The following is an 11,098-nucleotide window of genomic DNA, read 5'->3' as shown; positions in this document are numbered from 1 at the left end:
CGACGAAGGACCCACCAACGGCGGCTCATCGTTGGTTTCCCGGAGTTTCAGGGAAAATAGTTCGTGTAAATGAAACTTTATCCATCTGAAATCTGAAACATCTCATTTAACACTCCGGTAAATATTTAATTCTACAAATCTACACTTTGTCCGCGATTAAATGAACACTGTATGAATGCAAAATGTGCGCGATATTAAGCGATATAGCGGGAAAATAGAGGACGCGTCCGGCAAAAGTGGCGCTTTGTATGAATGGAGTCTGATGAGCTGGTGGACGAGAAGCTAACAGGAGCCGAAAGGGCTAAATTAAAGTTAAATGAATATAGACGCTGTCCTACATGCTTTATAACCAGGAGTGAAATGAGCTAAGAATAGAGTATAGTGAAGTTTTATTTCCTCATTGCTAAGCTAACGTTTAGTGCAGTTAACTAGCTAACGTTAGCAGCGCTGGCATGTAAACACTTAAGTTAGTTACTAGCGGACACTTTAGCCGCCCGCTACCTTATAATAACATCAATTTAAATGGTTTAACTGTTTGAAAAATAGTTAAATGTTCCGTAATAGTACTCCCTCTTTAGTGCAACTTAGCCCAGTTTGAATCGCCCTCTTTAACACATACCTCATTTATCAGCACTGAAAGTTGAAGCTGCATTTAAAGCATTTAGCGACTTGTTAGCTCCTTTAATTATAAACACATATGCACTGCTGTTTTTGATTCATTTTTAGCTTTGAGCCGGGCTTAGCGCTCTGATAGCAGCCCCTGAAGAACACAGTGTGGAACCAACCAAACGGGAGCCATGTTTCTCTACAACATCACCCTGCAGCGCGCCACTGGCATCACCCATGCTATCCATGGAAACTTCTCAGGTGAGTTTGCACCAGTTAATGATAACTTTAGTGCGGTAGCTCTTTCTAAAATAGAGTTTTAAGGTGCTGCACAAAGCAGACATGAAAATACAGGGCTTAAAACCAAGCAGTCGTTATAACAAATACATGAAGAACTAAGTAATCAGGATGCAAAGGTGACATGTTAATAGGCTGAGCCAGTTTTGTCATGAGTGCTATAAATATCCTTTATGGCAGCTGTGGTTTGCAGGTTATGCAGTTTCAGTTGTTGGCAGCAAGCACAGACATACAAGCTCTTATTTATGAATAGAACTCTCATCTGACATATGACAAATGTTGAAATGAGATGTTTCTGCTTTGGTAGGAACCAAGATGCAAGAAATTGTTGTTTCCAGAGGGAAAATCTTGGAAATATTGCGACCAGATGCCAACACAGGAAAGGTGCACACTCTTCTCACAGTGGAGGTGTTCGGCATCATAAGATCCCTGATGGCCTTCAGACTTACAGGAGGAACCAAAGGTATGTAATCAAGATTTTATGCACGTGTTTGTGACGACACACATGGATTATATATTTTAAGGTACACCTCGTAAATGTACTTATTTCATTAAATGGTCTTTATTGCATAAATTAGCTGCTGTGTTTGCATTATCTTTTATTGTGTGAAGAAGGTTTCTCTTTGCTTCCCTGAGATCTGATGATGGAGATGACCATCGATTAATAAAATACTGAAGTGTAAGCATAGACTCCTGTATTGTTGTTGTATTTATGTATGTATGTATCTATGTGTTTGTAGATTACATTGTCGTGGGTAGTGACAGTGGCCGTATCGTCATCTTGGAGTATCATCCATCAAAAAACATGTTTGAGAAGATCCACCAGGAAACGTTTGGGAAGAGCGGCTGCCGACGCATTGTTCCTGGACAGTTCCTGGCTGTCGACCCAAAAGGCAGAGCTGTTATGATAGGTAAGAATTAAAATCAAATGTATACGTTTGTACTAAACACAGATGAGGAAACCACCATGCTTTTTAAAGATATTTATTATGCATAAGTATTTATTGCAGTGCATTTATAATTGGACTGCATTACAGTGTCGAGTGGGTTTCTATTTTCAGGTCACTTAATATATAGATAAGTAAAAGGCAGAGTGGTGCAGACACTGGAAATCATCAGAGTATAAACAGAATATTGTAATTACAGGCATGTGGATATCGGGGATGGTTAAAGAGGGATTGTTTGCTTGCTTTAACTGTACTCTGGCAAAACAATTTCCTTCGGGATGAATAAAGTTTATCTTTATCTTTATCTTTATCTTTTTATTCCTTTTTACCCTGCTTTAATGTGCTTATGCTGCGTAAATCATAATAATATTGCTATCACATCAGTAATGTTTGCTGTAAGGCCATTTCATGGTTTCTTCACCCCTGTGAGCTGACTGATGCAGAATTTGAACGTCGACTAGAAAAACACCTGGGTCTCTTGTGGATCTTTCTCAAAAGCAGGCTGTGAATTTGTGCTTTTTATGGGATATCTCAGATAGTTACAGTTTGGGCTGTGGCACCGTGTCAGTGATTGTTCCTGAAGTGTGCCAAGCGCTGTGAAATTGCCTATTGCTAGAGTTTGTTGCCTTCCTGTTCCAAGCACAGTGGGTGGACATAGGACAGGATTTCTGGAGAATTTGGGCACCGTTGATGGACAGAATAGCACCTCCAAAGTTTCACAGTAGCTACTTTAATTACAACTCAGGTTATTTGTGTTGACTGCAGATGGTATTTTTCAGTTTACATAATTTTTTAAGTGAGGTCTTTCTTTTTTGCTTATTAATGGATGTTTAATGTTTTGAGAAATTATTTTTGGACTGTGTTTCTTCAGACATTATGGAAAACTAGAACGAGAAATGTTTTGTTGTTTTGTGTTGCATGACAAAAAATCATCTGAATGAAGACGACAGAATCAGCAGCTGCAGTGCTGTGATTTGGTCTGTTTAAAACTTGAGTCAAGAAGCAGAGCTCTGCTAATGTGGCACAGAGGAAGAGAAATTAAAAGATCAGGCCACTGCAACTCATAATGACAAATTAAAAAGGTGTAGATGACCTCTGCGCGCAACCTCTCCTCAAAAAAAAAAAAGAAAAAAAAGAATTTGTTTTCAGCACCGTTTGTTCCTCCTGGCACTGGTGCAGTCATCAGGCTTGCACAGTGCACACAGTCACACATTATGGGCTGCACATGGATGTCTGTGTGGACGTTTATGTTACACTGCTTGACCCCTGCAGATTCGTGTGACCTTTAGCTCCTAGAATTCTATTTTTGCTGCATTTGCAGCTCATACTTAAAATGGGAATTAAACTATTCTGCTTACAGTCCAGATGAAAAAAGATTAATTCAGTTTTGAGTTCTGGAATAATCAGACGTTAAATATTGGTGCAGTAGTAATATATTATGTGTCTTGTTTGCTAAAATGGGATTGTTTCATTTCTATAGAAAAACCGTGTTTGTGAGAATTACATTTAAGCAAGTTCAGTGAAATTAAATATTTTGTGTTTCGTGTTTCACCTGTCCAGGAGCGATAGAGAAACAGAAGCTGGTCTATATTCTGAACAGAGATGCTGCTGCAAGACTGACCATCTCCTCTCCACTGGAAGCCCACAAAGCAAACACCCTGGTCTACCATGTAGTCGGAGTCGATGTCGGCTTTGAAAATCCAATGTTTGCCTGCTTAGAAATGGACTACGAGGTAAGATCACGATAAACCAAGGTTGGACATTAAACAACGTTTAGAGATTTTTGCTAAATGAGAGTTTTTCCTGCAAAAAATCAAACTGTTGTAGATGTGATGAGTTTGTCATGTCTCTTCTCTGACTGTCACTGGAGAAAGATTTCACACCTCTGATCTCAACATGCGCTTTCATTTTCAGCAGTCAAGCGTAAAGCATAGTAGAAAATGTTAGAGCACTTTATTATTATAAAAACAGCCCACAAGTGATACCGTCACACTCCTATTGAACCTCATGATGGAGACACTGTACCAACCTCTGATCCTGTCTGGTGATATGTTGAATTTTTCCAGGAAGCTGACAATGACCCAACAGGAGAAGCAGCTGCAAACACACAACAGACACTCACCTTTTATGAGCTGGATCTCGGCTTGAATCACGTGGTGCGCAAGTACAGCGAAGCTTTGGAGGAACATGGAAATTTCCTCATCACAGGTAAGGTTGATTTCACATATCAGGGCTGAAGCAATAGCTGCACTACTTATCAGCTGATTAACATGAATTCATAATTGATTAGGCTGTAAAGAAGACCAGTCTGCACACAGGTAGCTACAGTGGAAATGACATGTCCTGGAGTTAGATTTAAAATATGGAACTTTATAGCATTAGATTTGTTTTAGAAAAAGCAAATTGACATGCATGGCTGTAAGGTGATTGCACATTGTCTTGTTGGAGTACAGCAGATTATTGCGTACATCCAAGTGTTGTAGATATGATGAGTTTGTCATGTCTCTTCTCTGACTGACGCTGGAGAAAGATTCAACCTCTCTGATCTCAGCACAAGTTTATCAAGACTAACACACATTAAAGCACACGATGGAGTAGTAAGGGGAAGCTGTTAGCTGTAAAATAGAGCTAACCCTTCTCTTAGATCATGACTTTTATAGAAACACATCCTGTTATATTCTCTCTCTAGTTCCTGGTGGTTCTGATGGTCCCAGCGGAGTTCTGATCTGCTCTGAAAACTACATCACTTACAAGAATTTTGGAGACCAGCCTGACATTCGTTGTCCCATCCCACGACGCAGGGTGAGTCTTATATGTAGAAATACACCAGGAAAGGCAAATATTTATACTACAGGACTTCATGTGCTGATCATATGGCAGTGTTTTAATACATCGTCTTCTCAATATGCAACAGTTCTCCTGATTATGATGATTTAAGCCGCAATTCAATAAGTATAAATGGAACCGTTTTTTCCTGTTTATGTGGCGGTTTGGTTATTATTTAAGTCACCCACTCAACTCTTTGTCAGTTTTTCCTCTCTGTATGCATGTTTATTTTAATTCTGCTTTCTTTTTCTCCACCTACTCTCTTCTGCCCCGTCCCACAGAATGACCTGGATGACCCAGAGCGTGGCATGATATTTGTCTGCTCAGCCACCCACAAGACCAAGTCCATGTTCTTCTTCCTGGCCCAGACTGAGCAGGGAGACATCTTTAAAGTTACGCTAGAAACAGATGAAGAAATGGTGAGTGCAGATGGAAAGTGGGCCTTTTGAAAGATCTGTCACTTATTAATTCTAATAATATGATTTTACTTTATGAAATATGTCAAACTTTTAACACCACTCGTTTTCTGTTCGTATTATTTATATACTATGCACCCCCAAATTGAATTGTTTTGTTTGAAATAAACGTCATGCTATGAATAATGTCTGTGTCATCTTAGGTCACAGAAATCCGACTGAAGTACTTCGACACAATCCCTGTGGCAACAGCCATGTGTGTCCTGAAGACTGGCTTCCTGTTTGTTTCTTCAGAGTTTGGAAACCAGTAAGTTTCAGACTGTACATCACTTGGTTTCTAAATTGTTGAAATTAATTTGTAGTTCTGTTTTTTGTAGGGTTATCCTAATCAATTCTCTGATCCTTAACATTTAGTGTTATTTAGTCCCAATTCAATACCATTTTGTGAGAAAATACTCACTTCAGTCACATTAACCTTATTAAAGTCACTCAAGTGGACGTGCTTGACAACTGAAAAGCTCTGCAGTGCTTTAAAAAAGCTGCATTTCTGCATGCAAGCTGTTTCTTAATGGGTGGTCAGCAACCTTGTTGTAACTCTCCATTAATGCGCTGTCTAAAATGTAGTGTGGAGAGTGTGGGATGTAGTGTTGCTCTACAAGCTCCAAGCGACGAGGAAAACATGTATTCTTTATGTGCATGTCAGAAAGTGTGTTGCTGATTAACTGTAGTATCTAGCGTTACTGTTCAATGATTTAGAAACCTGAGGAGGCAGTTTCATGTTGGCAAGCAGAGAGCATTACACGAGTTAAGCTAGCAAAAAGCTCAACGGCAGAGCTTTTAATGTAGGGTTGTTTTGGCTAGTTTTACATCTCTCTGTAAAGCTGACCTGTGAATTTAGGCTAATTTTATCTGCTGAGATGTGATTGAAAGCTTTGAAAAAGGCACATGCATCCGTACAATCCGTCAGTCGAGCATAAGGATTCCAGATGGCACAGAAGTCTTTATTATGGTGCTGTGTTGATGTAACAGTGTGTGTGGGCAACGACGAGTGCATCAGCCAAGACGGCAGCTTCACCCATGTTGTCTGTCTTTGTTTCACTTCAGTTACCTTTACCAAATTGCTCACTTGGGCGATGATGACGAAGAGCCTGAGTTCTCGTCTGCAATGCCGTTGGAAGAGGGAGACACCTTCTTCTTCCAGCCTCGCCCGCTGAAGAACCTGGTGCTGGTGGATGAACAGGAGAACCTGTCGCCTATCATGTCCTGTCAGGTGGGTGTGTTGGAGGAAGGAAGAAGGAAGGGCTTGAATTGTTTCTGGTTTCGGTTCCAGTGTATGTTCATACTGGCTCACCAGCTACTTTTTTTTCTGACAGATTGCTGATTTGGCCAATGAAGACACACCTCAGCTGTATGTAGCCTGTGGACGAGGACCGAGGTCTACTCTAAGGGTCCTTCGGCACGGATTGGAGGTAAACACACACAAATTGAGGAGTTTTTAAATTTCTTTCCTGTGAATACACACTGAACAGTCCATCACCTTGATCTCAGCACAAATGCAAAGTCTGGTGGATTAGTCGGATTCAAAAACTATAATCAATCCAGTCTTCTTTTTTCTTCTTAGAGTTACAGGCAGAGTTTCTAAAACCAAGCAGTGTCAAATAGTTAAGAAAGGACTTGGAAATATCTGTTAGAATTTTCCACAGACCGTGATGATATCTTCAGATGTGTTTTTTTCATCTGACCAACATTCCTAAATCCGAAGATATTCAGTTTAGTATGCACACATGCAGCATTCCTCACATTTGAGAAGCTAAAAACAGCATACATATTTGGCAAGTGTTAGTAAATGTTACTGTTTGAAAAGCGTTGTGTTTTATGTGAGCAACTGCCATCAGGCCATTATAGTAGCAGTAAACATAATAATATGTTAATTCTAGTAAGGAAGAGACTCTGCAGTTGGATAGAAAACATGTTTATGTGCACATATTGGTATTGTCAGTAGATCAAAATGAGTTGGAAAATGTCAACATATTGACAAAGCATTGTTGTTTTTTCCCCCTCTGTTTCCTTCTCTATTCGTCTCTGCCAGGTTTCAGAGATGGCTGTGTCTGAGCTGCCCGGTAATCCTAACGCTGTGTGGACAGTACGCAGACATGTCGAAGGTAAGAACGATCCTGCTCCAAACGGCTTTTTCCTAATCTTTCATTTACACCAGCTTTTCAGTTAGAGGCTTGAAAGTTCATCCTTAGACTGTCTGAGTAAATACATTTCACTATTCACTTGTTTTTGTTATACTGCTGAGTGTACAAACATGGCTAATGCAGAAATAATAATGAGTGTTGCTCTGGCACTTTGCAGCTGAGTGACTTAGCTGAAGTTTAGACTAAATCCAGCTGAACTAGAAATTGAATTTGCCTACAACAAAAGTGAGTGCTAAATGGAACAGATATGGATCAATTTGAACACCAGACTTTCCCGAATTTCATTTTCTTATGACTAAATTAGTGTGAAAATAACATTACCATGACCTTAAACAATTGTGAGACACGACTATAAAGGTAACTTCTAGACGAATGATTGCAGCAGGTGTCTGTTAAACCGCAGACACAGTGACCTCTGCTGGCTTTTAAGTGATACAGCAAGTGGATTTTACTAAACCGCAGGTGCAGTTTATATTTCTCGGAGGTGCACAGTAGTTTGTGATGTGTACTGTTTTAGCTTTGTTTTTTTTGTTTGTTTGTTTTTGAGGCAAAGGCAAGTCCCAGCCATGGTCTGCCAAATGTTTAATTATGTGTTAAATAGGATAAAAAATGTAAACACATGCAAATAATCAAGCGGATGTGAAAGCTTCCATTTGCCTGCTCAAAACATGGTACTTAAATGTGGCCTAAAGTAGGTTTGTATTACACGTCTTTCACTCTGCTATGCTGTCGTTTTATGTTTTTGCGGTCTCTATCCCTGCTCATTTATTTGTCCTATTCAGGCTCAGAACAGCTCCATCACTAATGTTTGTCTAATCATTACTCTTTTGTGTGTCCTTGTCCGTTAGACGAGTTTGACGCCTACATCATCGTGTCTTTCGTCAACGCTACTCTGGTTCTGTCCATCGGAGAGACTGTAGAGGAAGTGACGGATTCTGGGTTTCTGGGAACAACGCCCACTCTGTCCTGCTCACTGCTGGGCGAGGACGCTCTCGTGCAGGTGGGTGAAATGTACCTTCAGCATCATCTAAGCATCCACGTGGATGCTGCAGACAAAAGCACAAGTGATACAGTTACATATGAGCAGTTTTGATGATTTCAGTTAATACTAATGTCACTGATAAGAAAAAAAACTGCAAAGATTAGTTCGAAGGGGATTTGAAATGTGTACCTTCAAAGCCATTGCATACTTACTTCCCTAAGTTTTGAAGACTAACAAAATAACATACGCTTCAAACCTGCTGGTGTGTTTTGGGGTTCATAAGATTAACTACAGAATCCAAGAATTGATAGAATAAGGGAAATAATAGTTTTTAATGAGAAACAACCAATCTAGTACTTAAATGTGTCTCTCTCTCCGTCTTATTTCTCCTGCTTTGCCTCCCTTTTAACAGGTTTACCCAGATGGTATCCGTCACATCCGAGCAGACAAGCGTGTGAATGAGTGGAAGACTCCTGGTAAAAAGACTATCGTCCGCTGTGCCGTGAACCAGCGGCAAGTCGTTATCGCCCTCACTGGAGGGGAGCTGGTCTACTTTGAGATGGACCCGGTAAGAAAGAAGATATTTTAATTCTATACCATTGGCATATTGTGTATATACTTCACATGGTCAGAATGGCTGAAATTATTTTATTTTTTTTTATGGTTTAATTGTCAAAAGAAAAAGATGTGGTCTGGATTAAAAGCAGTGCATTTGTTTTGCATTTGGGGTGTTTTGTTTCTCACTATAGTAAATGAAAACACTGTTTGTTATTTTGGTAGTTAATAAAACTCAAATAGTGGAAAAATAGTTTGCTTTAAAATCCCATATGCTGCTTTTTGTAGACTACATGTAAGGGCAGAGTGATTGTGTGTATCTGAAACATGTTCAACATTTTACTTGTTGTATTTTAGCTTTGAATATTAATCATCACCCCCTCCCCCCCAGTAGTCAGTAGAATATTGACATTAACAGACCAAACACTTAATATTAGCAAAACTGTTGTCTCAGAAATGTCTGCGCAATTGAATTGCCTCTCAGTTTATAAAAATGAAATATCATTACCTTCACCTCAGTAGTTCTTTTTGTTCTGAAGAGTATCAGATAAAACTAATGTTAAATACTATAATAATACTGTTGCTCTCTTTCTCGCTTTTGTTTTTCTCTAGTCCGGCCAGCTGAACGAGTACACAGAGAGGAAGGAGATGTCCGCTGATGTGGTTTGCATGAGTCTGGCCAACGTTCCACCTGGTGAGCAGCGCTCTCGGTTCCTGGCTGTTGGACTGGTTGACAACACCGTCCGAATCATCTCCCTGGACCCTTCGGTATGAACAGAGAGACACGATTGTAAATGAAATACACCTGTCACAACCTGGCATGTTAGAACATTTATTCTATTTATCTGATTTGGGGGGGAAAAAATGCAAAGACTGTCAGCTGTCCTCAGAATTGCAACCTCCATGACAGCAAATAACTTTTATTCTGGGGCCAACGAATTACATCAGAAAATGACTGAAACGGCATCAGAAATAGTTTGTTTCAGTGACTGATATGAATCACTTTCAGCCGACACTAGGTTCTTTAAATTTCCTCTCAGGTCAGTCATAAGTAATGTACGTGCTTCTTCAAGTAGCAGGAACTCTTCCTCAGGGGGAAACTTAATGCAACATGAAGTTTGACTCAACACTTTCACTGCCCTCAAGGATGCCCACTAAGTAGCCTCTGGCATTAAAATATTTATTTTTAAGGTTCACTAGAGGATTCTGCTTCACTCTAACCTGCAGCTACTTTTTCTGTTAGAAGTTTGTATCTGCAGGAGTGTTGATGTTTAATGTATCAGCCTGCACATGTGTTTGTTGGTCCATGACCATTTGTGTTTATGTTTGATGCTGGAAAGGTTTGGAGTTTGACAGGCTGCTGCAAAGCTGAGAATAAGGCCACTAAAAAAATAATTTAGTTGTTTATTGAAGTGTAAGATTTCAGAATTCAGTAAAAGGTGAAAAAATATACTCAGATTGTGCAATGCAGATTCACTGCAAGTCGTGGCAGTAGGTTAGTCGCATGACTTGAAAAAGTGTTTCTAAAATGTGTTCGATGGTATTTGACACCTTCAGGTATTGGGTGGTTTTAAAGGGATGTCCAGGAGGAGAGAAGCTACAGTATATGTAGCAAAGATGTTCATTTTGTCCTCAAAGTACAAGTAGACTTAAGAATTTCTTTGTAATAGGACAATGGTATGAAGTTGTTAGCTGTCCCTTGACATGTTACGGCGTTCCATCTGTCGCCTTCTTCAGAAGTGTCATCTGACATGTGTGACGCGTCTTTATCAGCTGTTTTTCCTAGGTGTGGCCAATCTGACAGATCCAGTGGGTGTGTCAGTTTGGCCACACCTATCGCCACGCGGTGGTCTCTGGAGCAGAGCGTCCCAGGTGTGGGATAGAAGGAACGCTCCATCATCTCTATTGATTGTGTGTGAGCCTTGCTTCCTGATTTCAGTGGCCTCCTGGATCCAGTGCCTGTATTTATGCTCCTCAGTCCCTATGATCCTCGCGTCTTCCCAATTCATCACGATTCTCCCGCTTGCAGTGATCTGAAATGGCAGATCGTGCTAAATTATTTGGCTGAAGAACGATTTTGTTTGACTTTTTAAAATTTATTTTGAGGACGTGGTGCTGCAGCCTGACATGCACACCCGCACGTGAATGTCTGTGAATCCCATTTAGTAAACTCCTCTTTAAATGAAAAAGAAACCTCTTTGGTCTAAATGTCTGTGTTTACAGTTTAGTGAGGCTGTTTTCTATGTTTATAACCCTCTGGATCTTCAT

The 11,098-nt window shown here is 40.1% G+C and overlaps 1 protein-coding gene across 1 annotated transcript in view; it reads left to right on the top strand.

Moving 5' to 3' along the window:
• sf3b3 (splicing factor 3b, subunit 3) overlaps window positions 1-11,098 on the top strand; it is a 34,545-nt gene continuing 23,447 nt past the window's right edge. Inside the window, exons 1-15 of the mRNA XM_008294421.1 lie at window positions 1-117; window positions 727-867; window positions 1,211-1,366; window positions 1,644-1,814; window positions 3,411-3,583; window positions 3,917-4,058; window positions 4,540-4,652; window positions 4,958-5,095; window positions 5,296-5,399; window positions 6,197-6,362; window positions 6,466-6,561; window positions 7,182-7,254; window positions 8,142-8,293; window positions 8,688-8,843; window positions 9,443-9,598. Coding sequence (XP_008292643.1) covers window positions 798-867; window positions 1,211-1,366; window positions 1,644-1,814; window positions 3,411-3,583; window positions 3,917-4,058; window positions 4,540-4,652; window positions 4,958-5,095; window positions 5,296-5,399; window positions 6,197-6,362; window positions 6,466-6,561; window positions 7,182-7,254; window positions 8,142-8,293; window positions 8,688-8,843; window positions 9,443-9,598 — 1,866 coding nt within the window. The 5' untranslated portion in view covers window positions 1-117; window positions 727-797. The remainder of the gene's footprint in view (window positions 118-726; window positions 868-1,210; window positions 1,367-1,643; window positions 1,815-3,410; window positions 3,584-3,916; window positions 4,059-4,539; window positions 4,653-4,957; window positions 5,096-5,295; window positions 5,400-6,196; window positions 6,363-6,465; window positions 6,562-7,181; window positions 7,255-8,141; window positions 8,294-8,687; window positions 8,844-9,442; window positions 9,599-11,098) is intronic.

The sequence above is a fragment of the Stegastes partitus genome, unplaced genomic scaffold, assembly GCF_000690725.1.
Source record: "Stegastes partitus isolate 25-593 unplaced genomic scaffold, Stegastes_partitus-1.0.2 Scaffold962, whole genome shotgun sequence".
NCBI classification, from domain to species: Eukaryota; Metazoa; Chordata; class Actinopteri; family Pomacentridae; genus Stegastes; species Stegastes partitus.
This window is presented reverse-complemented; position numbering and strand designations above follow the sequence as displayed.